Genomic DNA, 27,482 nt, shown 5'->3' with positions numbered 1-27,482 from the left:
TCTGTGGTCTCTTCTCTCTTAGTGTCCCACCTCACACACAGGGGAAAACAGACCCCCCCCCCCCAATCCAACACAGCACCTGCCCTCTCTGTGTCTGTGGCTCCTGGGGAACAATGCTGAGCACTTTATTAACACCTCTTTTGGACAAGCACGTGGCTGAGAAAGGAACTCTGATTTCACCGCTACCTGGCAACTTGTCTTGAAACTGCTGATGGTTCAAACCGCTGTGGGGCCCAGCTGAGGAAGGCTGGTACCAAGAGACAAAAGTTCATTTCAGGGGGTGTTAACAGACTGAGTCCTGCACCCTGGTATTTGCTACAGTAAAGGCAGATGGTAGAAGCAGCCCTGCATCCTGACAAGGCACAAGAGGAGCCAGTAGAGTATTCTATTACATCCAATGCTGTTTTAAAAGAAAAGTTTTCCAACTTTGATATTAATGTTTATTGAAAAAAGTACACAGAAACCACCTATGTACACAACCCCAGGTGCACATAATAAGCAAGCTCTTCACACCTTCTGTTGTCTTATAAAAGCTCGACTACTTTGGAGTAGTGTCTTGCTCATTCCAGCAACAGTGTCTCAGTTAACTTGGTTCTTCTTCCTCCAGGCTCAAAATAAAATCAAACTCCTCTACCAAAAAGGGGAAAAAGAAAGGGAAGAATTAGGTCTTGTGTCTCCTCTTGAACAGGGAAGTTATGCTAGGTGTTTCACATGTTACCGGTGTAGGTAGTCATCCATTCAAAAACTATTTACAGAGTGTTTTACTACGTGCCAAGCATTGTTGGGTACCAGGTACATAGTGATGGGTAACTCAGAACATATTTTCTCCCTCATGGATGTTACAGGTGAGGAGACAGACTCACAGAGGCTAAATACTGTGCCTAAGCTTAATCAGCTAGTACCTGTGAATTCATGGGTCATTCTGGTGTGTGGGTAATGAAGGAAAGGAACTGCTCTTACCTTGGGTCACAGGCTGAATTGAGAGTCTCTGGCGAGTGAAGAGAGCCATATTTTTTAAGGGGCCACCAGTGGCTTTGTGAGCTTGGTGATGGGTTTTGAGCTCAGCCAGGGAAATGAAACGCTTCATCATCCGAACAAATTGTACGTCCACCTACATGACAAGAGTGTAGAGGACAGAAAGACAAGTCCAGCTAGACTCTGTCCACTGTGTGTTCTAGCTACTTGCAGGAGGTTCCTATGGGCAGGGCTGCCAGTGTCCTGTTATTATGTCCCAAGTCAGGGTAACCTCATCTGAGTAAGGGCTAGGCTCTGTACCTTGACCTAAAGACACTCCAGACCTTCTCTGTCCCTCTTTGTCCACTCTTTCTCTCTCATGAAATAGGAAAAATAGTAGTCTTTACCATGGACCATTTGGGGTTGTCTTCTTTGCTGGATGGATCATAATGGGGATTGTTTTTCTCAAACTGTGTGTGGTCTGGGTAAGCCTCCTTCACAATCTGAAACCAAAACCAAGTCTCCAGTCATTTGCCTGTACAGTCAGCTCCATGGCCAATCTTTAATCCATGTCCAGCTTTCATTTCTGACCCTATACTTTCTTACCCATACTTGCTGTAGAGCCAGTGAGGGCTCAGATATCTGGAAATAATACACAGTCTAAGGCAAGCATAGGAAATCAACCCTCTTTTGATAAAAATCTTAAACGTATGTTCTAAAATCAAATATTAAAGGTTATTATTGGTACCACTGTTTTTCCAGCTGCAGTTAATAATTATATCCTGATAACTCCTGGCTTGGAAGAGCTACCATCAGGCCTGTTTTTGAGTGAAAGACCAAGGTGTAGAAGTGGAGGGAAGTCTGTGCCAGTGAGACCTGAAATGAGGCCTGCCTTGTTATAGTCCTTGTCTCACAGGAAGGGGCCAGGGCAGTTTTTTCCATATTCCTGTGACAGCAGGGATGGGGAGGAGGGTACTGCTTTTTTGTTACCTATTTAAGCTGTGTCCATTTATATCTACATGAGTAAGTTTTCCTGCAGGGAGAGTGATTCAGACCAAAGCCTGAACAACTCACCTTCATAAGTCCTGCAATGCCTGGCTCTTTGCAGTTGCTATGGTAGAAGAAGGCTTCTTCCTCCAGCTTCATGGCTCTAAGGAAGTTCCGGGCCTGTCCCAGGGGAGAAGAAACAAGAACTATCCTCCCCACCGGCTGGAAAACACTAGCTATTAGCAGAAATCAAGTCTGCTTTTATTAGATGAGTTTTTCTTTCTTGTAACTTCCTCCAATTCAATTCAGTTCCATTCTTGCCTTTGCCAAGATACCCCAACTCGTATCAGGATACTGGCTAGGACACTGGCTGTTTGCACACTGCAGGCAGGCAGAGTAAGGTGTTTTTGAATACATTTTCAGGTTTGGGTTCTGGGATAAAGCAACCTTGGCCAAGAGGTTTTGCTACCAAATAAGTCATGAGAAGGAGGCAGGCACTTATCCACCCTGGGTCTCGGGGTCCTGCTCTTACCCTCTTACCTGGTAGTTGCGAACACCATCCCAGCATGCTGTCTGCTTGGGCTCTGCTTTGAGATCCTCAATGCTGAACTAGGCAACAGGAAATAAAGTCATTAAACAAGCCTGGGCCAATTGGTAAGAATATATGGAAGCAGACAGTTCCTTCCCTACCCTAAGGGTGCTACCGGCTATAGTGGAAGTATATAGTTTACAGAGAAGTAGCTCCACAAAGCCACTTAGATTGGGCGAATGTAAGTAAGCCTTGTATTACCTTGTTATCCTTGCTAATTAAGAGGATTAAGTGAATGGATAATTCAGGTGATAGTGTAACCTGCTGGTTGTCTGTATTTCACTTAATATTACATATTTCTGGGTCAGCCCAGTGGTATAGTGCTTAGGTTCACACACTCTGCTTCAGCGGCCCGGGGTTGCAGTTTCGAATCCCAGGCACGGACTGGTGCACCGCTCATCAAGCCATGCTGTGGCGGCGTCCCACATGCAAAATGGAGGAAGATGGGCACAGATGTTAGCTCAGAGCCAATCTTCCCTTAGCAAAAAAGAGGAAGATTGGCAACAGATGTTAGCACAGGGCCAATCTTCTTCACCAAAAAAAGTATTATTACATATTTCTAATAATACTTCCTCTAAGCTATATTAAAATTTACTTATATTCATTCCCTGAATATATACCAACTGTTGGCAGGGAGATACCTAGGAGCATGACAGGTGGCAAGAGAAATGCAACCTAAGATTGAAATGTTGCCTAGATCAGAGGTTGGCAAACTACGACCTTCAGGCCAAATCTAATCCCATGCCTGATTTTTATTGGAATTCAGCCATACCATTTTACATATTGTCTATGGCCACTCTCCTGCAACAACAGAGTTACAACAGCAACTGTAAGACCCGCAAGCCCCAAATGTTTACTATCTGGCCCTTTACAGAAAAAGTTTGCCAACCTCTGCCCTAGTTAGAGGATTCACAAAAGAGATCATTGATAGTAATAAATCCTGCTGATTTTATTCCTTATTACCTTTTCCCTACCTTTCAATGATTACTTGGTGATGGAACCCTGTGGTGAACAATATTCACTTCTTATTTAAAAAAACCGCTTGAAGGGGGGCCGGCCCCGTGGCTTGGCGGTTAAGTGCGCGGGCTCCGCTGCTGGCGGCCCGGGTTTGGATCCCGGGTGTGCACGGACGCACCGCTTCTCCGGCCATGCTGAGGCCGCGTCCCACATGCAGCAACTAGAAGGATGTGCAGCTATGACATACAACAATCTACTAGGGCTTTGGAGGGAAAAAATAAATAAATAAAATCTTTAAAAAAAAAAAAACCGCTTGAAGGGATTGGAGACAGGTACATAGTCTCACCTTCACATCTACACCTTTCTCTAGTCGGCTTTCTGGCTCTGACTTCATCAGCCAGTAGCTGCTTAGATTCTTCTCACAATTTTTAAAGGCTGAAGTCTTCTGAGGGCTGGAGTTCTTCACTTTAGCTGATGCCTCACCTGGGTTCTTAGTTTTGGTATGTTTTCCTGCTGGCCCCTCATCTGCAATAGGAGAAGCAAAAAGAAGAGACCTGTCATACTTGCTGAGAGAAAATGTTCCATTGTGGGCAAAGCATATGCTTTGGAGTCAGACCTGGATTCAAATCCTGGATTTGTCAGTTACTAGCAGTAGCAGCTTAACTGCTAAACTTCAGTTTCTTATCTATAAAAATGGGACGAGAATGCCTACCTTACAGGATATCTTCTGGATTATCCATTCAGTGGGATAAGAATACCTTACGTGGCTGTGGGTGAGGATTAAAGGTCCTAGCAGAGTATGTGACATATATTTAATGTCAATAAATGTTTTCTTTCCCTCACTCTCCTGTGTCTTTCCTGAGGCTAGTCTCTCCTGTGAGGAAACTCAGCACCTACTCCATGGATTTGTTTTGAAGATTAAATAAAATAATACAAACAAGGGGCTTAGACAATGCCTGGCATTATAATAAACGCTCAGTAAATATTAGCCATTGTTAACATCTCATACTTCTTTCCTTCTTGCTCACTGTGCTTTATGGCCTGCCTCCTTTCTGCTCCTTGAAGGTGCCAAGAGAAGTTGGAAACAGCAGCTCATTTGGGACTTTGTAGACATGGTAAAGAGTGGATTTTATCCTAAGAGAATTAGAGAAAATATGCCTGGAACACAGTAGACCCTCAATAGCTAACAGTTGTTAAATTCTTACTATATGATGGACTCTAAGCTCTATGCGTGACCCTAACCCTAACTAAGTTAATCTGTATAATCTATGAGATGTTCTGTTTGCCTGGAAAATGTGTCCCAGATTACATATCCAGTAAATGGTAAAATCAGGCCCTTGTCACTCTGGTCTGTCTGAATCTACACTTAATGACTATACTACACAGCCTCTGAATTAAGTCCAAGCTCCTAAATCAGTCATCATTAAATATCATTTATGGATGTCTAACACTCTGAACCTTCCTAGCCCAGTTTCTTTGTGGTCCCTTTGGAGTTAACAGGCATGCTGCAAAGACCGTGTGTGTTAAATAACACACTATGTTGTAGTTAATCTGGAACCCTTGCCATTCTCAAAAGAAGTACTTTCTCTGCCTTTAATTGCTTTGTTCCTGCTCTTCATCCACTTAGAATGCTGTTCATCCTTGTGAATATAAAAATGCTATCTCATTTTCTTTGCCTCTGGAAAGCTTTCCCATTCTTTAAGGCTGGGCTCAAATTCCGCTTCCTACTCAATACACTCCCTGTGATTCCTCCCTGCTCTCACACCTCTAGCAATTCAGTTTCCTGGGCTCTCACTTAATGTCTGTTGGCATTTCCCCTGAAAGCAGAAACTACTATACCATTGGTTCTCCATATCCACGGATTCAACCAACCTACAGATGGAAAGACCTATGATGGTTGCATCTGTACTGAACATGTACAGACCGTTTTTCTTGTCATTATTCCCTAAATGATATGGTAAAACAACAATTTACATACCATTACATTGTATTAGGTATTATAAGTAATCTAGAGATGATTTCAGTACACGGAAGGATGTGCATATCATAGGCTATAGGCAAATACTACGCCATTTTATATAAGGGACTTGAGCACCCGGGATTTTGGTATACACAGTCGTGGAACCAAGCCCCTGCTGATACCGAGCAGAAGACTGTCTTGATCTTAGTACATGCCACCGTGTATCGTAAATGTTTTTTGTGCTTATCAAATAGCCATTGCTTGAATGAACAGACAAGAAGAGGCTCTCGCAATAAGTTTGGTGGGAAGAGTAAAAGATAGAGGGCGATCAGAGATAACGTAAGGAAGACTAATCCATAAAGGAGTCTCCCCACAAGCAGGGAGCAGAAAGTGAACAGTATTCCAGACTCCAGAGAAACGTTCTTTCCGGGGCTGCCTTTCGCAGCCCGGGTGCAGCTCACCTGGCCCAGCAGCCCCGGGCAGCCTCTTCTGAGGTCTCGGCATGGTCTCCCTGCAGGGGCTGAAGAGCGGAGGATTCTGGAATCAACAGAGAGATACAAGAGGCAATTCTGTATCTGCCCGAGACCCCCGCGCAGAGCAAGACGTGGACGATGAGAGAACGCTTAGAGGGTCTCAGCCCACAGGGTCTTCAGAGAACAGAAACAACTGGGCTTGGGACCCTCAAATCCTTCCCGTTATCTCTGCCCCCATTTCCATCTCGCCTAACCTGCCCCCGAGCTCTCCTCTGTTCTTTCCTTGACCCTGCTCTCATTCATTCACCATCTTCTGTCTGCACAGGCCCCACCGCTCCGCAGACACCACCCCAACCCACCTCCTAAGGCGCCGGAAGGCCGACCACTGCGTCCCCGCAGCGGCGTCCAGATGCGCCTGTCTCGTGCCGGGCGCGCGGGGCTCTCTGGGAGTTGTAGTCCTTGCGCAGGCGCGCTTGGCTCCAGAGCGCCGCCTCTCCCAGGGTGCAGTGCGGGGCGGGGTCTGGGAGGGAGGCGTCTTGGGTGTCGCCCGGCTAGTGTGAGCGCAATCGAGGTCACGTGCTCTCCAGTCCGGGCTGGAGCAGGAGCGACCGCTATGTGGCGAAGTGGCTGTCGGCGTCTCGGAGCGCGGCTTTGCGGGCTGCGCGGTGGTCTCGGGGTCCCCGCCGAGAGCGGCCACCGGAACGTGGTGTCCTGCATCGATCGTAAGGCTCGCCGCGGGGGTGCAGGCGTTCAGGACCCGGGCGGGGCCGAAGTCTCCGCGCCGCAGCGCGCCGTCACCCCCGGCCCGCCTCCCCCTTCCCGGTTGGCTCCCTCGCCGGCGCGTTGCCCCTGGGCGGTTACCCCATGCTGTCCATCTGACTGGCTTCCCCGCTGCCCTCACTGTGTGGTCTCATTCCGTCTGTTGCGCCCCTGGACCTCGTCTGCTACGCGGCGTGGATGGGAAGCCAGGCTTCTGAAACGTGTGCCTGAGGCCTCTCCAGTTCTTAAGCCGTGTCCCCCCTTCTGTCCACCGCACCCTTCCAGCAGAACTTGGAGTTTCTAGTGTAAAACGGTGTTTTCCTGCCTCACAGGACCCTTTGAAGATAAGTTGAGATGTGAAAATACTTCGCAGTTATATAGCTTAACTTGTTGCTGATGATATTCGTTAATTGTTCAAATCTTCCTTAAACGTAGTTTATATTATCAGCCTCTTGATATCACCTGTGGACTGAAACAAAGAGTCTAGGTGATCTTACTGAAGGAGTTTGTTCAGTAATCAGCGTGAGGAATTCGAACCCCGGGAAAACCAACAGAGCGCTCTGATGGAGCTGCTCCCAGGTGTGGGAGTTTAAGTGCAGCTTATGTCTCTTGCGCAAAACAGCACATGTGGAGGGAAGAGGGAAAGAAGAAAACTCAGACCCAGATTTCAAAAAAAAGGGATAGAGCACATCTGGGCCTGTCTCTAGTTCTACATGGAGGGTCACATAAACAAGAATTTCTAGGTTATACGTTAAACAAGTTCCGAGATGCTGACGTGATGTGTGGAGGGACGCAAGATCCAGGGTGATTACTTGTTCCCTCAGTCTCTAAGAAATGCAGCTGGGAAATGTGAGAGCAAGGTACCCTTTAGCTTTTCCTGGTGTGGATCTGTCCCTCTGGCATCTTCAGTTGTGAGACGAGGGGTCGCAAGGTCATTTTGACCCAGGCTGAAGATGGCCTGCACAGCTGTTTCACAGGACAGCAGGGATTTTATTGTACTGACTTAAAGCCATGCAGTTTGCTTGTTAGATTCACCTGTTAGACCAGGGAGGGGGGCTCCTGAAAATCTGTCCACACACGTTTCATAAGTTTACTTCCGAATACAGTAACTAAAGGTTTTTTACATTCATACAACCAAGATACATGTTGTTGTTATCGCTGCTATCAGATAGGAGTGGATACTGAGAGAGATGCAGGCATGCATGGCTTGTGTTTTTTTTAAGTCGTAACAATAGGTCATAAAGGTAGTAAGAATGTAAATACCTGGTGCTGCTAGCGATGGGTGAACAAGAGCTCCCGGTAGTACAGGATCTGCTCACATATAAATTTTATAACTTAACACCTGTAGTTGTAAAACATTATTACTGTTGAAATTCTTGCAGAAAAAATAACTGTTATTGCAAACAGGAAACTCTACCCGAGTTTACAGACCTGACTCTTGTCAGGCACCTGGCACATGATTTAAATGTGCGTAACAGGGAGTGTGGGGAGCTAGGCTGACTAGGGAGTACCCAGCCACTCTTTGACTTTGTCAAGTACCTAACCATTTTTTTCTTCTGAAATAATTTTTTTGTTTACTTTAAATGACACTTTATAGCAGAATAATCTATAAATAGCTTAGATTGCCACCGAGATTTAGAAAGTACACCAAAGTATAGAATACTTCTCAGTGTCCTAAAACCCCTTCAGAAGGTGCTGCCCGGTTCCAGCGCTTAGAATTTGCTCAGCAAGGTCACCCTTCCTTTATGGATACCAAAGTAGATAAGGAGTTGTTCTGGCAACAAATAAGTTAAATATGAGTATTTCCAGCAGCTAGTGGTGTAACTTCAGCCAATGAGGTGCTTTTTCACCTTTTTAAAAGAAATTATCATCTTTTTTTTGGTGAGGAAGATTAGCCCTGAGCTAACATCTGTTGCTAATCCTCCTCTTTTTGCTGAGGAAGATTGGCCCCGGGCTAACATCCATGCCCATCTTCCTCTACTTTATATGTGGGACACCTGCCACAGCATGGCTTGATGAGCAGTGCATAGGTCCACGCCTGGGATCCGAACCCGCAAACCCTGGGCCACTGAAGTGGAGCGTGCGAACTTAACCACTATGCCACCGGGCTGGCCCCAAGAAATTATTATCTTTTAATTTGTAAAATGAAAGAAAATTCTCCTTTTAATGTCATATATATTAGAATATCAAGTTAATGGAAGTAATCAACAATATTTCTTTTGTTTCATTGCATATTTTAATGTGACAGATAACTTTCAACTGAATTATGAGTTTTACTATATTTTATTTATTATATATTACATGTGTTTAGTGTATACACTTTCCTAGTTTTACAGATGAGGACATCTCCTTGGTGCCTAGTGCAGCCCCCTCATTTTACAGTGACATAATAAACAGAGGGTTAGAGAGGGACCTGACTTACTGAAACTTGTGCAGGTCACAGTTTCAGAACCAGAGCACAGTCACTGGATTCCTTGTCCAGGGCTCTCCGCTGTGATTTGCTGCAGCTCCCCAAGCGTTCCTTGACCTTCCTGGAGTTCCAGTCAAGGAACTCCTTGGCTGGAGTTCCGAGTCTCCAGTGGAACTGTGGGTATTCCAGTTGGGTTTCTACTTAGGATTCATTCTGAGTCTTACAGTATTTAGAATTTGTTTTGGCCTCCTGCTTACAGTTGAGTTGCTTTACGGTGAAGCCTTTCCTTATTTAATTTGGGCCCTTTTTCTATTTAGCTTTACTGTTTGGTGTGTGTGGGTTGGCTTTTTGAACTCTGCCAGTAACTCCAGCAAACTTCCTGAGGCCCGGGTTTGGTTTGGTTTGGTTTTTATAGTGTATATTTTCTGGGAACTTAGGTATTTTGACTTGGTCACTGTACTTCCTTGTGTATGATTTACTTTTTAACTTGCATTTTCCACTTTTTTCCTCCAAGCCACGCTGTCCTTTTGTTAGCATTTCCTTTTCTTTTTTTTTTTTAATTTTTTGTTTATTGCAGTAACATTGGTTTATAACATTGTAAAAATTTCAGGTGTACATCATTATACTTCTATTTTTGCATAGATTACATCATGTTCACCACCAAAATACTAATTACAACTCATCACCACACACATGTACCGAATTATCCCTTTCACCCTCCTCCCTCCCCCCTGTATTTCCTTTTCTAAAATTGACTATTTGTTATCTATCTTTAAAATATGTGTAATTATGTTGTATTCCATTATACACATAATTTGCATTCAGTTATTCCCTGTTATTTACTTAGGATGCAATTCAAATCTATTTTTTAAACCTTTTGTTCCTTGAACTGTTTGTTTTAGAAAGTAGCCCTTTACTCTGTCAAATAATGCTAATTGTAAATATTTATGGAGCTCTTGTTGGGACTGAGGTTCTGTAGCATTTCTGTTTATGCAGTAAGATCTTTCTATTATTACCAGTTATGTCCTCCTCTGTGTAAATGGACCTGAATATTCACCCTTGTAATTCCAGCACTGCTCCATAGTAGACATTCAATAAATATTTGTTTCTGAATGATCTTTGACCCCTGATGTACAGGAGCATTTAGGCAAGATTGTGCAAATAAATCACCTAACTCCCAGTTGGGGAACCATGAACTGCTTATCCCTAACCGTACTTCTGAGAGTAACATCCAGTATAGGTTTCTGCTCTGGGCTTCTCAAGGTAGCCTAATCTTGAATCTTCACCACTATTCATTTCTGAGTTTCCCATTTTAATGCGAGTCCTGATACAGAGAGAATGCTTTCTCCTGGCTCACACGGCCGGCTGTTACTGATGCCCTGGTCTAGCCCAGAGAAACAGACTCGGACACCTGTACTTGTTCTCTGTCGGTAGGACTGTGCATTGCTATTAGGCACTGAAATAAGTTATTGTTGAGTGTGGCTCCATAATCTCCCTTTAGTGCTCTTTAGCATCACCCCATAATGACCGATTTTTAGCACTGAAGTATGAACCTTAGAAGGTACTGGAGAGCCCCACTCTTCCTCCTTCCCCCTTACATTTTTACATCCCCTCCGTACCTCAGGGCTTCCCTGTGCCTCCAGGTAGAGGCATACACTCCTTTACTTTTTCTTAGCACACCTGAGGCAGGTGGTCCTTTTAAAATGGCGTTATTAAGGGACAACAAAAGAGAAATAAATGTGGACAATTTAAGTCTGATTCACCACGTGCAGGTTGCTGATCCTACTGTGGTGTGCTGGCTCCCAGGATTTGTGGTCCTCTCTTTTCTAAATTCTCTGTACTGGCCCCAAAAGGTGGTTCTTTTTCACAGGAGCTTTGCCTAGGTTCTTTACTTTTAGCTTCTGGCCTGCCTCTAGCTGGAAGTCTGTATCACCTTGCAAAACATGACAAATTTTTTTTTTTTACTTGGCTAGCTAGTTGACTTACAGCTCTTCTTTCCAATTCAGTCCTATTTCTATGCAGTTTTTGAAAAAATATGTAAAAAACAAATAGTGTTCATGTCATTAGGGGAACTAGCTATTTAAAGAAAATTTGTAAAGTAATGATAGTGTGAATTGAATAGTCACTCTGTTTTATGTTGGTAGATGCAGCTTGCTTTCTCCTAAAGAGTATCATCTCTAATAAAGTACTGTTATAGTATAGTCTTGTACAAGATGTTTAAGGTTCTAGAGAAACTTCTCCCAATGCAGCTACACTGCCTGCCTGTTGGTATAAATCAGTCAATTCGTTGTCCTTAGAGTTTAAGTATCTTAGACCTAGAAGTTGAGGGAGTTACTCAAAGTCACAGTGCTGATAGTTAGGATAGAAAATGTTCTAAGAATTCAGAGTTATTGGGTGAAAACAGTTTTAGTAAGACATTAATTGTGTTTTCACAATTAAGACTCTGTTCCATCATCAGTGTTAATCAGTGAATGTCTGAGACTTGGGAAATGCACAGCCTTATTATAGGATCTTTTCCTTAACTTGGAAAGTAAGCCAAAGTATACATATCTTCCTTTCTCAATTGATCTTGTGTTTTTTTTGTTGTTGTTTGCTGAGGAAGATTCGCTCTGAGTGAAGATCTGTTGCCAGTCTTCCTCTTTTTTTTTTTTTGCATGAAGAAGATTCACCCTGAGCTAACATCTGTGCAGTCTTCCTCTGTCTTGTATGTAGGTCACTGCCACAGCATGGCCACCAACAAGTGGTGTAGGTCCATGCCCAGGAACCGAACCTGGGCCACCGAAGTGGAGCATGCTGAACTTAACCACTAGGCCACTGGGCCAGCCCCCTCAATTGATCTTTTAAAATGAATATGGTGATGCTGATAGATAGCTGTAGACAGATATACATAGATAGGAGAGGTTTTTCCAGGATACCAATACAAAAAAGTTAGGACATCCTAAAGGGAAAAAATGTTTACCATAATTTGAGGGTCAATGTGTGTCTATTATTCTTTTAATGTGGATTTACAAAGAGGAAGAGATAAAGAAGAGTATGGAAAGAATAAGTAAATAGGAGGTAAATGACATCAGCAAATCCACTTGGGAGTAAAGGAGGAAGGAAAAAGGTAACGATATATCAGAGAAACTGATTAATGATGAATGATGCCATTCTCTGGGTGTTAAAGGTGTACTGTGTATGGGAAATGCTATAGTAGGTCCTGGCTTTGTGCTGCTTGCTGTTGGGGGTACTCTCCCTGACTTCTGTCCTGCAACTGAATATATGAATCTTGCCCATAGCTTCCATGGGACTAAATGAAGAGCAGAAAGAATTTCAGAAAGTGGCCTTTGACTTTGCCACCCGGGAGATGGCTCCAAATATGGCAGAGTGGGACCAGAAGGTAGGAGTTTTCCTTGTGGCTAGATGTTCCAACGAATGCCTCCTGCAGTGAGCCTTATCTTCATCTCCTTATAATCCTGAGTGCTTACTCTCCACTTAACAACTCCTACTGCAAACGAGATTACTGATGATGACGCAGTTCCTTTCCTAGAGTCTATCCTCCTCCTCTTGTAGATACCATTTTTTTTTAATTGCACAAAGATTTGGACACTCCTAAAACCAAGGTAGTTCTAGTGATAATAAAAAGAAACTTTAATGCCAGAAAAACCAGTCCCTATAGAATGCATTTTAGCTGATACTACTGGATAGATGACAAATAGGCATTTTAAGTTAAGAAAATTCCTAATTCTCCCAAATGCAAACATCTTAATCCCTCATGTGCCCTCTAAAGAAAAGTTCATCTGTGACTCACTTACTGGTAACCCTGCTCCCTTTTGTACATAGGAGCTGTTCCCAGTGGACATGATGCGGAAGGCAGCCCAGCTAGGCTTTGGGGGTGTCTACATACGAACAGACGTAGGTGGGTCTGGACTGTCACGGCTCGATGCCTCTGTCATCTTTGAAGCCTTGGCTACTGGCTGCACCAGCACCACAGCCTATATAAGCATTCACAAGTGAGTGTCCAAGTCTGAAAACACAAGGAAGTGCTCACATGGGTTGACTGGAAAATTTCAGATAAATAGGGAAAAGGTTTACCTTTTCGGGTTGATTGCCCTTGAAGATCTAGACTGTTAAAAGCTCACACTGGGTCTGCTGCTGCTCGTCGGACTTGAATCCGTCATCTTGTACATTGCTTAGAGAATCAGATCCACCAGCCTGCTCCCAAATCCTAGACTGAGCTGGTACGAAACAGACTTCTCCAGTAGAGTGGTCAGGGCCCTGTTCCCCTTTTCCTCAACCCAAAGATGAAACTGCCAAGAGTTTGGGAATGTACATGTAATTTTTTGATTTTTAGGGAGCTCAGTTAATCTAACTAGAAATAACATGAACACCCAAGTGAGAAATATCTCGGCCCTTGTTATCTCTGGATAGTACATGTTCCAGGGATATGTTTTAATCCAGGCCTTTCCTTTAAAGTTGAATCTTCTCACGTCTGACTTTTCCCCTCCTGCTCTCTCTTCTGCTTCACTCTACTTTGCTGCCTTTGTTCTCTTTCCCCATCCCGTCCCCCTCAAATTTCTTTTTCTTTTCCATCTTTATCTCTGTCATTGTCTTTTCTTCTTGGTGTACCTGTCAGCATGTGTGCCTGGATGATTGATACCTTTGGAAATGAAGAACAGAGGCACAAATTTTGCCCACCACTCTGTACCATGGAGAAGTTTGCTTCCTACTGCCTCACTGAGCCAGGTGGGTTTGCCATACTGCAGGCGAGATGTAGCAAGAGATGTTAGTCAAGTGAAATCATTGAGTACTCCTTCTTAGCCCATTGGCACATATAAACATGTTTACCAAGAAGTTTGGTCACAGAGTAGCAGATTCCCACGACCTGATGTCACAAGACTAAGAGGCTTCCAGAGGCAGAGTCCAGGCTGCAGATCGGACTTCCTTGTAGGAGGCTTCCCACAAGCTAGTGTGATAAGAGATGGAAAATGGTGGCATCGCTGTATGCAGTTTTCACCAAGTACAGAGAGTTCCTTTGACTGTCTGGATTTTGAAGTATCAAACTCTGAGCTGTTTGTTATAAGGGACGGTTTACTAGGAGAAGGCACCTGGGGCTCCCTGAACTTCACTGACTTTCTCCCTCACTCTCCACGTCCTCTCTGACCCCTGCCTTAGGAAGTGGGAGTGATGCTGCCTCCCTTTTGACCTCAGCTAAACGACAAGGAGATCATTACATCCTCAATGGCTCCAAGGTACAGCATGTTCTCCTCCCAAAACAACTTAGAGATTGTTCCCAGTCCTGTGGACGTCACCTGGATCCTTGTTGTCTGCGAGTTAATGTCCCATCAGATTTGTGCATGTTGGGAAGGGAACCTCTGACCCACTTCCCTTTGTTCACCTTCACTGTTTCTCTTCTCGTCTGATTCCAGATCAATTCGTTCACTTTTGTCTATCCTTTTCACAGTGTCATGAGCTAGATCCCTGGTTCCCCAGTCAGTGCAGGTTCTTTTTACCCCTCCTTAGTTTCTCTGTCCCATTAGACCTCTGAGTGTCCTATTGTTGGGAGGACCCAGTTGTCTTGCCAAATGTTAGGCGTGGAGACTCATATGCTCCCTGATCCCTGTGCACCCCTCTCAACCCCACAGGCCTTCATCAGTGGTGCTGGTGAGTCAGACATCTATGTAGTCATGTGCCGAACAGGACAGCCAGGCCCCAAAGGCATCTCGTGCATAGTTGTTGAGAAGGGGACCCCTGGCCTCAGCTTTGGCAAGAAGGAAAAAAAGGTGAGTGGCTGTTGGCTAGGAAGCAATTCTGGCCATCTGCCAGACCAGCCTCTGCTGTTTCAGGAAAGAGGTTCGTATGCTTGCTAACTTACTGTAGAGGCAGTTTCTCTATTAGGATTTTGACAGGAACGTATAGAATAGAATAGGCCATTGTTAAAGAAACACTAGGCCAGTGGCAAAAGTGGCAGTTTGCCAATAAGTTCCATGAGCTCCCTGTTGTTTGAGTGTGAGAGATTTCTCTGTCATCTTTTCTGCCTTCACTTTTGGCCCGTATTTCTTATCTGGCTTCTTGTATTGGTGCAGTCTGTTATCCCAGGAAGAATAGAAGATCTGGTGTTGACTAGAAGTCTCAGGAATGAAAAGTATATGGACCACTTTTCTTCTTTAAATAAAAATAAAGTAAAACTTGTTGGAGATGATTGTGGGTTTTTCAGTAAAGTAAGAGGGAGAGTGTTTCCAGAGGTGCCTTGAGAAGACATGTCTAGGATTAAGAAATGCCATAGCCAGGCCACGGACAGTAGAACTCTGCTTACGTGACTACAGCTAGTGATGAGGGTCAGACACGTGCAGATTTGTGAGGCCACATGACTGGGACAGGCATCAACCTTCATATGGACTGTTACATTCAGATCTTCTGGGGAGAAGTCGGGTAACAAAATGACCCCTGAATATGCTTCTCCTCTCATAGCTCCTAGGGTTTCCATATTTCCCTTCATGACGCTTCCTAATCCTTTATAACTGCCAAGAAGTTACGAGTTTTAGTGCCCTTCTCCTTTAGAGCATAGCAGGTGTATACTAGATAACTACTGTGTGCAAAGCCTATGCTAGCTCCTTGGGTGGGATACAAAAGTTCCTCCTAGCCTTGTTTGAGATTAAAAGACATATGCTGTCTTATCTGTGTAATATATATAAGCTATGTATGTGATATATAAGATGTGTAGCTATAGGATTTCTTATCCTAGGAATGTCTGTTTTGAGTTATAAGACACAGACTGACTTATGTAGTCTGACACATAATTTTACAGGATCAAGTTATACTGATTCAGGTATTTGTGCTTATAAAGATAGTCATGATTGTTTCAACACACGTAATATCCACCTTAATATTTGTGGTATCTGTTGACAGAATACCAAAGCTATCAAGTTTAGTGCTTGGGGAAAAATTGCAAATAAGTTCCGTAAACAAAAAAGTGTATCTTTTTTTCACTTCATTTTCTGTTTCTCTTCTTTCGCTTTTAAGCATATATATTTCCTTTCATTTCTTTTTTTGTTTATTTGTTTTCTTTTTTATTATTCTGCTTTATATATTTCTTAATGTAAGGGAAATTTGGAAAGAAAGCTCTTTATTCATTCCACAGCTAGCAAGTGCCCACTGTGTGGAGGCACTTTTCTGAGGAGTAGGGGTAGAGTGGTGAACAGGACAGACATGCTCTGCCCTTGTGAAAGTGACATTTTAGTAAGCAGGAACAGACAACAGACATATGTGTAAACAAGGTACCTTCCATTATTGCTCAGTGCTGGGAAGGAAATAAAGCAGGGTGATGGGACACTGACTGAGGAGAGCTTGTTTAGACAGGGATGGACCTCTGAGGTCGTGACATATGAGATGAGATCTGAAGTATTGGAAGGAGCCAACTGTGAGAAGCATTCTGTGCAGAGATAACAGTAGATACAAGGGCCTGAGATGGGAGTAAGATTAGCCTATTTGAGGAACCAAAAAAAGTTGAGTATGGCCCAAGGTTGGTGAGCAAAGAAGGGAATGGTGTGAGATGAAGGTAGGGAGAGGTAGGCAGGGCCTTGTAGGCCGGGGTGAGGAGTCACCAACTGACCCCTATGGTTGATATGGCTGTTCTGATAACATGAGCAGCTGGCCTTTCTCTCTCCCTGCTACATGGTGATTTATCCAACAAGCATGTGCTTTGACTTGGCATATTTAACACATTATATAGCTGAGAGCTTGAAACCACCAGTTGTGCATTGACTTTATGGGAGAGTAATGAGTGTTTTCTTCAGCTTGGATTTAATTGTTAAAAGATTTTGTATGGAAGAATGAGTTTTTTCAAGGGAAGGGTAGAAGTGATGACTCTTGGAAGGGAATGTGAAGGTATTATGTGGAACAGAAGATAAGACTGATAGAAGGTCCAGGGGTGCAGGGCCTTCAGAAAGGGAGAGGGATCACCTATTCTCACTGGCTGCGGCTCCCCAGGGGCTCTGATAGGATTAGGAAAGGAATTCTCTGCGTAGGGGAAGAAGGTATATGTTTTCACAGTAAGGAGTTAGAAGGTAAGAGGTAGCAGCTATTTGTATTTGGTTTTTTATAATTAGATATTGTTAAGGTCAGAACTTTGTGGTCCATTCTTGGTTTCAGGTGTTTATGTTCTTGTTGGGGAGACAAGGTCACAGGTAACCACCATACAGGCCAGTATCTCTCGGAAGATTTCAGACTTGTGGTAGAGACTATGGGAACTTAGAAGAGAACAAGACCAGAGTTGGCTCAAGTGACCAGGAAGGCCTTAGGAGGTTTCATTTAAGCTAGAATTTGATGGAGGTTGGGGATAGGAGTATTCCCATGGGAGGGAGCAGAATAAGCAAAAGTATGGGTTTAACAAACCCAGCTGCAGTGTGCAGACCAGTTTCACTGGAGTTGAGAATACTTAGAGGTGACTGATACAAGAGAAGGCTGGGAATGAAGGATTGGGCCAAATTTTAGAAGACCTTGAATAAAAGGCTAAGGAATAAAATTTATCTTACCAACAAAAGGGAGCTATTTAATGTTCTTATATAAGGAACTGATGGTGATGTGAAGGCGTAGTGTCTTCAGAGCTATAAGGGAACTGGGAGATTTTATATAGTCTTGTGGTTTTCAAAATCTGCCTCACCAAGCCTTAAAGTTCTTTGAAGCCTTGGCGTACCTGGAAGAAGAGATGAAGGGGATCAAGTAGTGAGGGCCTTAATCTATTTATACATGAAACATCTGAATAAGATTTTATTTGAAGAAAGTGGCTCTGCTGGCTTTCTAGTCCAACTCCCTTATATAAGGGAAAACTGAGCCCACAAAGAAGCCACGTGATTTGTCCAAAGATGCAGAATACAGCTAGTTAGTTGCGTGACACCGACTACATCTTAGGCATTCAGAATTTTCTCTGGGCTTCTGACTGACATATTCAAGGATGTCCTGCTAAATCAGCTCTCTGGGAAAAACAAAAACCAAAAACTCGCATAGGTAGTGTTTGGCAATTTCTGTAGGATAAATACTCCCACTGTGGCTGATTTCAAACCACTTAAGAAAAGATGTGCATAATTGGCTCTTGTGAGCTGGTACCAGCACATCACTGGATCTCTCTGCACCTAAATGCTTGACTTGATGTTGCCAGCACAGTGAATGTTATTCATGAATGATAACGTCTTAGAGAACACTAAGCTTCTAAAAGGAGAAGAGTGGTTATTGTTAATAATAATCTTTATGTTGTCTTTATATATAAGGACAAATAATCCAAATAATCCTTATGTTGTCTATGTTTTTTAAAAAGAATATACTCATAGATGCACTAAAAATGAGGATAGTCCTGCCCCAATTCTAAAAGAAATTGTGAGGAATGTTTGTGGATAGGTTAGTCTGGTAGAGTAGACATTAACAAGTAGATGCTTTTAATATATTGAAAAATGTTTGGCTGAGGAAAAATTTGTGGGAGTTGATAGGTATTTAAGTCTGAACTTTTAATTTAAGCTCATTTTAAGTTCTCAAGGCTCTAAGTCCCAGGATAATGGAAGCTGTACTTCATAGGCTTTTGTCAACAGAGAACGCTGACCTGAGTGGTCAGTTGTCAGGCAGCCGTATAGTCCCTGATTTTTGCCAGGTGGGGTGGAACTCACAGCCAACCCGAGCCGTGATCTTTGAAGACTGTGCTGTCCCCGTGGCCAACAGAATTGGGGACGAGGGGCAGGGCTTCCTCATTGCTGTGAAAGGACTGAACGGAGGGAGGATCAATGTTGGTGAGAACACAGAAGGATGGGTAGGGAGGTCGCGGGCTGGGGTAGGCAGCACTGTCCTTCTGGCTCAGATGAGTGTTGGCACTCTCCCTCTCCAGCGTCCTGCTCTCTAGGGGCTGCTCATGCTTCAGTCCTCCTCACCCGAGACCACCTCAACATTCGGAAGCAGTTTGGAGAACCTCTGGCCAGTAAACAGGTAACTGCCCTGGTGTCTCTGCATTTGCTTTCCACTGTGCACGAGACCTGCTCTGTGGCCCACATTCTCTAGGATAAGGAGGCCATGATGTGCCATGTGAACTTCTGCCTCCATCCCAGCCAGGGCTTGTGCTCTAGTTCTATCAATAATCTTTTTAAGGAGGTAATAATATGGAAGTGCAGGGCAAGTGATGTGGGCTTGGAACTTAATAAGGCAGTACATTTTCTCTGTAGGAGAGGCAGGAGCCTTTGAAGCTTGGGGTCACTTAGAAAAGGAGCCTCATTAGAGCTGTCTTGTAGAGGCCCAGGTCAGGTGCTGCTCTAAGCCCGTCTGTCTTGTCTGGCTCTCTTCTCCCCTGTTGCGACAGTACCTGCAATTCAAGCTGGCTGATATGGCAACAAGGCTGGTGGCCTCCCGCCTGATGATCCGCAGTGCAGCAGTGGCTCTGCAGGAGGAGAGGGAAGATGCAGTGGCCCTGTGCTCCATGGCCAAGCTCTTTGCTACGGACGAATGCTTTGCTGTAAGTGATGATGCCCTCTGGTTCTCCTGGGTGGACAGGGAGCAGCTGCCAGGTCCAGGGATGTTGACAGCCCTAAGTCAACTCCTTGGATGCTGCAGGTACTGCCTTGGGGCTTAAGGACATAATGTAACTGCTGAGACGCCTGCACGGGAGCCGTCGGCAATGGCCCTTTCCCCACCCCCTGCTGTGCATGCTTTATCTCTCACTGTTGTTTGGCTGTGCTCTAGATGAGACGCTGCCTTTGAAAGAAGGTTCAGAGCAGCCCAGTGCTGCTTGCTCAAATGTAGCACTCTGCGGTGTTTCAAATGTCAGAGGGAAAGCCATTTCCACATGGAGACTGCATTGCCACCAGATGGCACCTTAGCTTCATATAATCCCAACAAGGCTAGGCAGCTTCTCCCTTACAGATAATAGCAAGAAAGACAGAGGTCTCTGAGTTGCCTGTCTGGTGGGAACTGACAGGGTCAGGAGGTGAACCTCCCTTGTTGTCTCTGACCACACAGACTATGGAGCCCTCTTTGGGCTTGGCTGGTTATCTGTAGGTTGTTCTTCCTTGCTTTAGTTTACAGCAGGCTGCCACTTGAGGGGCTGGAGTGGAAAGAGAAGCCAGTCTCTTTGTTGCACAGTCTTCCTGAAATCGAGGATGTCTAATCCCTGTCTCCCTGCAGATCTGCAACCAGGCTTTACAGATGCATGGAGGCTATGGCTACTTAAAGGACTATGCTGTTCAGCAGTATGTGCGGGACTCCAGGGTCCATCAAATCCTAGAAGGTAGAAGTTGCCAGAGGTTATTCTCTTCCTTTCAGAACGGTACAGGATCACCACTTTCCCCAGCCTGTCTCCGTGCTGACTGGTTCTCAGGGTTCAACCAGGCCCTGTCTGTCTTTCTGCTTCCTCCTTCCTCCTGAGCCTGCTCTGGAAGTGCCTCTTGGTGCCATACAAAGAGCACTAGCCTGGGAGTCAGGAGGCTGTGCTTTGTCACCGTGGGTAGGTCACAGAATCACTGTTTCTGCTCTTTTTCTTTGTAAATTTTAGAGAAGGCTCAAACTGAGATAATATATGAGAAAACGTTTTGAAAGCTACAAACCCTTCTTTGCTCTTTTAAAGTACTTGGTCCTCAGGGATCCCAGAACTTGTGTACAGTAATTTACAGGGCAAGTGTGATCCCGTTTGATCACCAGCAGCCTCTGTAAATTGATTATCAACCAGACAGTCTAAAAGATATCTCTATCAGTATTGCTAATGGATTTTTCAGTAAAATAAATCATCAATATGTGGATATCTTCTTGGTAATCACAGACGTTCAGGCTGGGAAATGTGCAAGCTGTTGGAGTCAGGCTCAGAGCAAGGCCTTCTCCTCTCCATGCCAGTGCATAAGTCTTCAAATACACGGCTCTTGTCCCGGTCAGTGTAGGCAGCCGGAGTTGTTACACTGGAGGAAAAGCAGATGGGGCAGGGCTTGTCTAAGTGACTTTCCGTGAGGTAATGGGGGGTGCTCTCACGGGGCGTGGGAGAAACCTGGGAGCATCCTTCTCAAACCTGAGTAGTATCAGAATCACCTGAAGGACTTGTGAAAACAGATCACTGGGCCTACCCCAGTGTTTCTGACTCAGCGGGTCTCAGGTAGGCCTGAGAATTTGCATCTCTGACAAGTTTTCAAGTGAAGCTGCTGCTACGTGTCTGAGAACCACACTCTGAGGCCCATTGCTCTGGTGTTATGTCCAGATCACAGGCTTCTAAAGGTTAGAGGCTGCTTTCTGCTGCACACCAGCAGAAACGCCCTAAAGGGTGTTTATGAGCACCATTACTGGGCTCCAGTTAAATTCCCCAAGTCTTGTTCCTTCTATTACTCCTGCAATTACTTCCTCACCCAGCCTTTATGAGTGCAGGAAGCTTCACCTGCATTCTCACTCTGTCTGTTAACCTTGTTAGAATAAATGGGAAAAGCCAGATACGTGTATTTCAGGCCACACTGTCATCCACTTACAGAAAAATTTGGGCACTGGTCTTTATCACTTTGTTTCCTCATGGACTTTGTTATTGGATAAATCTGAAATTTTAGATTTGGCTCTATTTGAGATGTGTGATTACTCGTTCCTCACGGGCGTACATATTTCTTATTGCATAAAGGCCACTGTAAAAATGAAGCAAGCACTTGACCCCTCCTTTCAGGGAAAATGTTTTTGTTTTAAAAGAATTCAGATTTCTGATTACCAAAGAAATTGGTATATTTATTGTTGAAACTTATAAAATATAAGAAAAGTTAAAAAAAAAAAACACTCATGTTTCTATATCCAGAATTAATATTTTGGACTTCTGTTATATTTAAGTTCAAAATATCTTCTTTTGGACTTTTTCTGTAGTTTTTTAGTTACTTTTTAAAATAGAAGTATAATATATATACTGTTTTATGTTTTGCCTTTTTATTTCTTTTTTACCTAATATAAGCATTTTTACCATCAGGAGAGGTTTTTTTAAAAGAGCATTTATTCCTCGCTTCCTGACATTTTTCTGTATCTTGGAGAGAAGTCTGTGATAATCCCGTCCCTTGCAGGGCTAAAAGCAACAGGGGTAGTTTACATCCATGACTGCCCTGGACGAGGCATGGAGGACCCTGGTCAGAGCTTTACCGAGCTCTCAGACTTTGCTGCTACTAAACCCTTCATTCTTTCTCCCCCTTGCAGGTAGCAATGAAGTGATGAGGATGCTGATCTCTCGAAGCCTGCTTCAGGAGTAGCACCCACACTTGATGGTCTGGGATGATGTTTAATGTGCACCTCCAGTCAGTATTGAGTGGTTCCCTGTGGACTATTCAGTTACAGATGAGTCACAGATTAGATTGAAGGGCCGACCTCTTCCAGGTGACTTGTTCCCTCTGTGTGCTGCCAACAGAGTCCTCAGCAGAACTAGAGGAGATGCCCTTGTTGGGAATGTCACAAGAAGATGTGCTACCCTGTTTTCCTAATGCAGAAAGGTGACCAAAGAAGATTCACTACCAAACCAGAATCCTTTCTTGGATCCACATTGTCTTGATTTGTTACCAGCATTTTGCTGGTTCACCACATTTCTCTTCCAGGGATCTGGGCACTTGCATTGAGGGTTTTTCCTTATTATAAAGCAAAGGTGTGTGGGGAAGGAGAATTGGAGAGAAAATGTCCTCTTGTCTTTTTCTGTCCTCTGAACCTCAGCCAGAGATGCAGAAGGTTTCTGTGGGTCACAATCCTCTAGATGTAAATCGTGATAAAATGAGTGTTTGGGAAACTCGTCCCCTAAGCTGTGATTTAGAGTGTGTCTGCACTTCTGGACTGCCTGAAGATCAGAAGCTGAGACTGTTTGGAGCTTTGAATATTTGTTGTTATTTTCTTTTTTACAAGCATGTGATCTAGGAATGCTATTGAAAGTTCCTATAACCCTTCCTGATAAGTACTTTTAGTGTATTTTTTTCTGAGTTTTTGTTTTCTTTTTTGAATGTTTTTAATCACTACATTGATAAATAAAATCTGCCTCTCTCTGTACTGTCTCCAGTTCTACTAAAGTTGGTTTTTATTTTATCTTTCTAACTAAGCCTTTACCACTATTTTTTTAAATTTTACTATATTTAATTAAACATATAACTAGATTTTGGAATAATATTCAAAGATCTCTCCTTGATTAAATTGGCTTTTAAAAAACAGGCCCCTTAAATTACTAATAGCTTTGCAAACTAAGCATTGTTTATGATTTATAAAAATAGATTTAAAGTAGTATTCAAAGATGGAGACTTTTTGGAAAACCCTGTAATAAATAATCATTACATTACTCCATCCCCTCTTCTCTGTAGAAAAATATATCCGAGATATATATATATATATTTTCCTGTGAGGAAGATCAGCCCTGAGCTAACATCCATGCTAATCCTCCTCTTTTTGCTGAGGAAGACTGGCTCTGAGCTAACATCTATTGCCAATCCTCCTCCTTTTTTTTTCCCCAAAGCCCCAGTGGGTAGTTGTATGTCTTAGTTGCACATCCTTCTAGTTGCTGTTTGTGGGGACACGGCCTCAGCATGGCCGAACAAGCGGTGCGTTGGTGCGCGCCCAGGATCCGAACCTGGGCCGCCAGTAGCGGAGCGCGCGCACTTAACCGCTAAGCCACGGGGCGGGCCCCAAGATATTTTGTTAATTACAAGCCAGTATTTAGAAAGACCAAAATAGGCATCTTTAGCTACAACAAATATTTTCTTTTTTGAATGCATACTGGATGTGCTGTGCTGGGCACTGCAGAGGGACAGGGTGTGAGTGTACTGCAAAGTTTATGTTTCTGCCTTCAAAGGCCTAATTTATTGCTATCGTGCAAGGTAATGATAGGTCTTTAGATGAGAGTGATCTGGCAAAAGTGATAAAGTAGGAAGAGATTCGTGGAGAAGGTAGGAATTCAAATTAGGCTTTTATGAAAATGTATAATATTTAAAGAGAACCAAGAAAGTTTCAGAGAGAAAACCAGGATCGGGAAAAGTGCAGAATTTATGTGGGAGCTGTTTACACTTTTGTTTAATTGTGCTTTGGGGTTGGCATGGGACAGAAAGAAAATGTAAGTTGAATCTGGATGGAGACTTATGAAAGCCAAGGTTTGGGTTTTATTTAATAAGCAATGGAGAGCCATTGAAGGTATTTAATGAAGAAGGTGATGAGATTAATCCATTCATAAGAACATTTCGGAATGCGTATGCAGGATGAATATGAGTGAGGAAAGATAGAAGGTAAGGCATGCCCAGTCAGTAGGTTCTTGGAGCAGTCGAGGCATGAGGCAATTTGAGGCTGAACTTGGAAGATCAAAGGAAAGAGTAGACGTGAGCAAACAGACCTATGCTTACAATGTCCGCCGTGGAACATGCAAGGCCTCCCAGGAATTGGGCTGCTGTCTGGCATTCCAGTTATGAGAGGCTCCTGTTCTGACCTGAAGTGTTAAGTTGATGTCTTACTATTAGTGCCCCTCGTAAGAGAAGAGGTTGATGAGATGCTAGTTATTAAAAAGGCATTTCACACTATCACCCTCCGTTACTATTCAGCGAGTTCAGTTTCCCAGCAGCCTGGCAAGGGATTTGACCCCTGCAGCAAGAACATAGTGAACTTGAAGCTGATCTCTGTCAGTGTTCATTTGGCTGTCCCATAAATGAAACCAAAAGAAGCAGAATAGACATGACTTAAGGGAAACCTCTGTTCCTGGTGCTATATTAGGTGCAGGATGTATACAGATAATCAGATACAATTTAGATGGACCTTATAGGCTGAGCAGGCTAGGAACTAGGAAATTTTGATTGCAGTATGTGGTAGCGAGAACAAAGATGTACACAGAGTGCTCTGGGGCACAAGCAGTGAGCAGTCTGGTGATCATAACATGATGACGTCAGCCAAAATGGGATTTCCAAATTGGCTGAACTCTTCAATATCTCTTTAAACTACCTCCCATTATAATACTATTACAGCGGAGGGGGAAATCTCATTGCTCTAATTAGATATATATTTAAACAGAAGAATGTTTAGGTCATCTATTTTAAAATTCTCTCTTCATCCTTTATAGATTTGATACATTACAAATACCTTATTTACTTATTTGTTTTAGGGCTTCTCTGGTTATACTTTTATTTTAAAAACACTAGGACTTCTCCAAAGCACTGTCCTGTAAATTATCTCATATCTCTCTCTTGATTTTCACAAAGGATTTTCACAAAGTGCCTATTCATTCCTTGCATGACTGGGCACTCAAGAGATAGTTGTTAAATTGATTTGGGTTGAACTGAGTAACAACCCTGGTGAAAACAACAACTATCAATCCTGCTGTTAGACTGAGACTGGGCTCTGGATTCAGACTCTTGTATCCAGATTTGACTGCCAGCTTTGCCACTAACTGTGACTGTAAGCAAAATCACTTAGACTCTTTGCCTGTTTCCTCATGTGTAAATTGGAGATAATAAAGGTTCCTATCTCATAGGATAGTTGGTGAATCAGGTGCAAGATTCCATATAAAGGGCTCAGAACAGAGTACATTAAGCACCCTCAAATAATTAGTATTATTAACCTCATTTTATAGATGCACATAGTGAACTGTAGAGAGATTAAGTGCCTTGCTCAAACTTACACGGGTGGCAGCCTGAACTTTTAAGACACATCTTTTCCGAGAACCTTTAAAATATTTAAGATCATGACTAGTAGTCAATTAGTGCTGAATATCAAATGTTTCTGATCTGCCTCTCTTCTAGGTAAATGGCAGGATTGTGTTTCCCTTTTGCCAACTTTACAAAAACATAGAAGCACATAAACACATTGCTAAGGTTTCTCCCAGGATCTTAGGAGGGGCCCAGAGCTTGAGTTTCATTAGCTTCACAGTAAATTTCCCATTGTCCATCCTCTTTGCTTTATCTGAACATTTCCATATGCATTCTTCTTACCCAAAATTTGTTTTCTTTTTGGCACTAGAAAGGCCTGTTATTCCTGGAAATTATGATCAGCCAAACACCATGTGAATGAATGCTCTCCCTGTCAGTGTGGACGGGAAGGTTGATGCCGCAGTGGTATGATAAACAGACCAGAGCAGCAGGGGTTCCTGCATCCCCACTTCAGCAGTTCTCAAAGAGTAACCCACTGGAAGGAAAAGAACGGGGACCCAAAAGGCCAGGGAATAGAGTGGGAGACCCAACTGACAAGTCTTTCCAACTGAAAATTGGATCCCAGACACTTGGTGACCTGTGGCAAGTAGTAGATGAAAAGGGAAAGAATGAACCAGGAGAGACAGACTGTTCTTTCATTGCTTAGAATGGAGCAAAATTCGTCCCTACTAGCAGGGCCCTAAAAGCTGCTTCCACCCGCTCCAGGCTGAATCAGATTTCTCTGTCTCATTTCTTTGCAAACAGGGATAAGCTATTTGTGCACCCAGTTCCTTTTACTTTTTTCTCCTGGCTACTTGTCTCTTTTCACCCAGTCTCTTGATCCATAGCCCAGGACATTCTGGATCTGGTGGGAATATTGGAATGCTCACCTCCCATCACCACAAACAGAAAGGAATCCTAGCGCTGGTGAGGCATTTTTAATCCTCACAGAGCAGAATGAGGGGTTGCCGGTTCTCTTCATGCCAACAGAGCAGCAAGGGTATCTCGAGCCATTGTGCTTTGGAAAAGTGGGGCCTGTGATTTATTTCCAGTGCAATTCTACTCAGGGTTCGGTTCTCCCCTGGTCCAACTTTAATATGGGCATTACAGTTTTCTCAAATTTTTGTAAAGATCTATATAAAAAATACTCCAAGACAGTCCACTGGTTACCTTCCCCAACCTTCACCTGGATTAAGGCCCTGAGCCGCACACACAATTCTGGCCTTTCCACAGAAAATATGGAAGTATCATTGTTTTCCATTTTGTCTATAAATCAGTCTGTGGGCTTAATGGGCGTAAGAGTCTTCCACCAGACTTTAAGGTTGTCAGAGTCAGAAATAGATCTGATTCATCTCTTTATCCTTGGTGCTTTCTGGCATATAGTAGGAACTCCATGTTTATTGAACAAATAGAGAAAGACTGGGAAAAAGCCATCATCACCACTGGTGAAACTAATGGTAGCTGCTGGCAAATCCCATGCAGGATCAGGCAGGACACGTCATGGAAAGTCAACTGACTAGACACACAAGAACTGGGCTGGGCCTCCAAGAAGTACTGTGAGTGAAAAGGCAAACTCAGAAGGTTGTGTACTGTGTGATCCCATTTACACAGTATTCTTGAAATAGTGCCATTATAGAGATGAAAAAATGTTAGTGGTTGCCAGGGATTATGTTGGGGAAGGGGAAGAGTGTCTATAAAGGGGTAGCATTAGGAGATTGTGGTGAGGGAACAGTTCTGCATCGGGATTGTGGTGGTGGCCACATGAAGCCACAAATGTGATACAGTTGCGTAGAACTGTACACAC

General features: G+C 43.6%; 2 protein-coding genes across 4 annotated transcripts; one reads left to right on the top strand and one right to left on the bottom strand.

Moving 5' to 3' along the window:
- Positions 1-426: 426 nt before the first annotated feature.
- On the bottom strand, positions 427-6,342 carry THYN1 (thymocyte nuclear protein 1). 3 transcript variants are annotated; one of them, XM_058544779.1, is made up of 8 exons: positions 6,280-6,342; positions 5,909-5,984; positions 3,834-4,012; positions 2,482-2,550; positions 2,029-2,121; positions 1,362-1,457; positions 961-1,111; positions 427-630 (listed from the first exon to the last, which is right to left on the bottom strand). In XM_058544779.1, exons 2-8 carry the CDS (start codon positions 5,949-5,951, stop codon positions 584-586), a joined length of 678 nt encoding a protein of 225 aa, XP_058400762.1. In that variant the 5' UTR covers positions 5,952-5,984; positions 6,280-6,342; the 3' UTR covers positions 427-583. The 3 variants fall into 3 exon arrangements, with proteins under 3 accessions (XP_058400762.1, XP_058400761.1, XP_058400763.1); XM_058544778.1 differs by lacking the exon at positions 6,280-6,342 and adding an exon at positions 6,175-6,265; XM_058544780.1 differs by lacking the exons at positions 1,362-1,457; positions 6,280-6,342 and adding an exon at positions 6,175-6,266.
- On the top strand, positions 6,315-23,077 carry ACAD8 (acyl-CoA dehydrogenase family member 8). The gene is made up of 11 exons (XM_058544772.1): positions 6,315-6,642; positions 12,368-12,468; positions 12,912-13,081; positions 13,705-13,814; positions 14,244-14,320; positions 14,714-14,851; positions 18,709-18,844; positions 18,940-19,037; positions 19,405-19,557; positions 20,226-20,328; positions 22,242-23,077. The coding sequence occupies exons 1-11, from the start codon at positions 6,330-6,332 to the stop codon at positions 22,292-22,294; spliced, it is 1,452 nt and encodes a 483-aa protein (XP_058400755.1). The 5' UTR covers positions 6,315-6,329; the 3' UTR covers positions 22,295-23,077.
- Positions 23,078-27,482: the final 4,405 nt, after the last annotated feature.

This window comes from Diceros bicornis, chromosome 7 (assembly GCF_020826845.1).
Source record: "Diceros bicornis minor isolate mBicDic1 chromosome 7, mDicBic1.mat.cur, whole genome shotgun sequence".
Classification (NCBI taxonomy): domain Eukaryota; kingdom Metazoa; phylum Chordata; class Mammalia; order Perissodactyla; family Rhinocerotidae; genus Diceros; species Diceros bicornis.
Note: the sequence above shows the minus strand (reverse complement) of the source record. Positions and strands in the feature narration are given on the sequence as shown.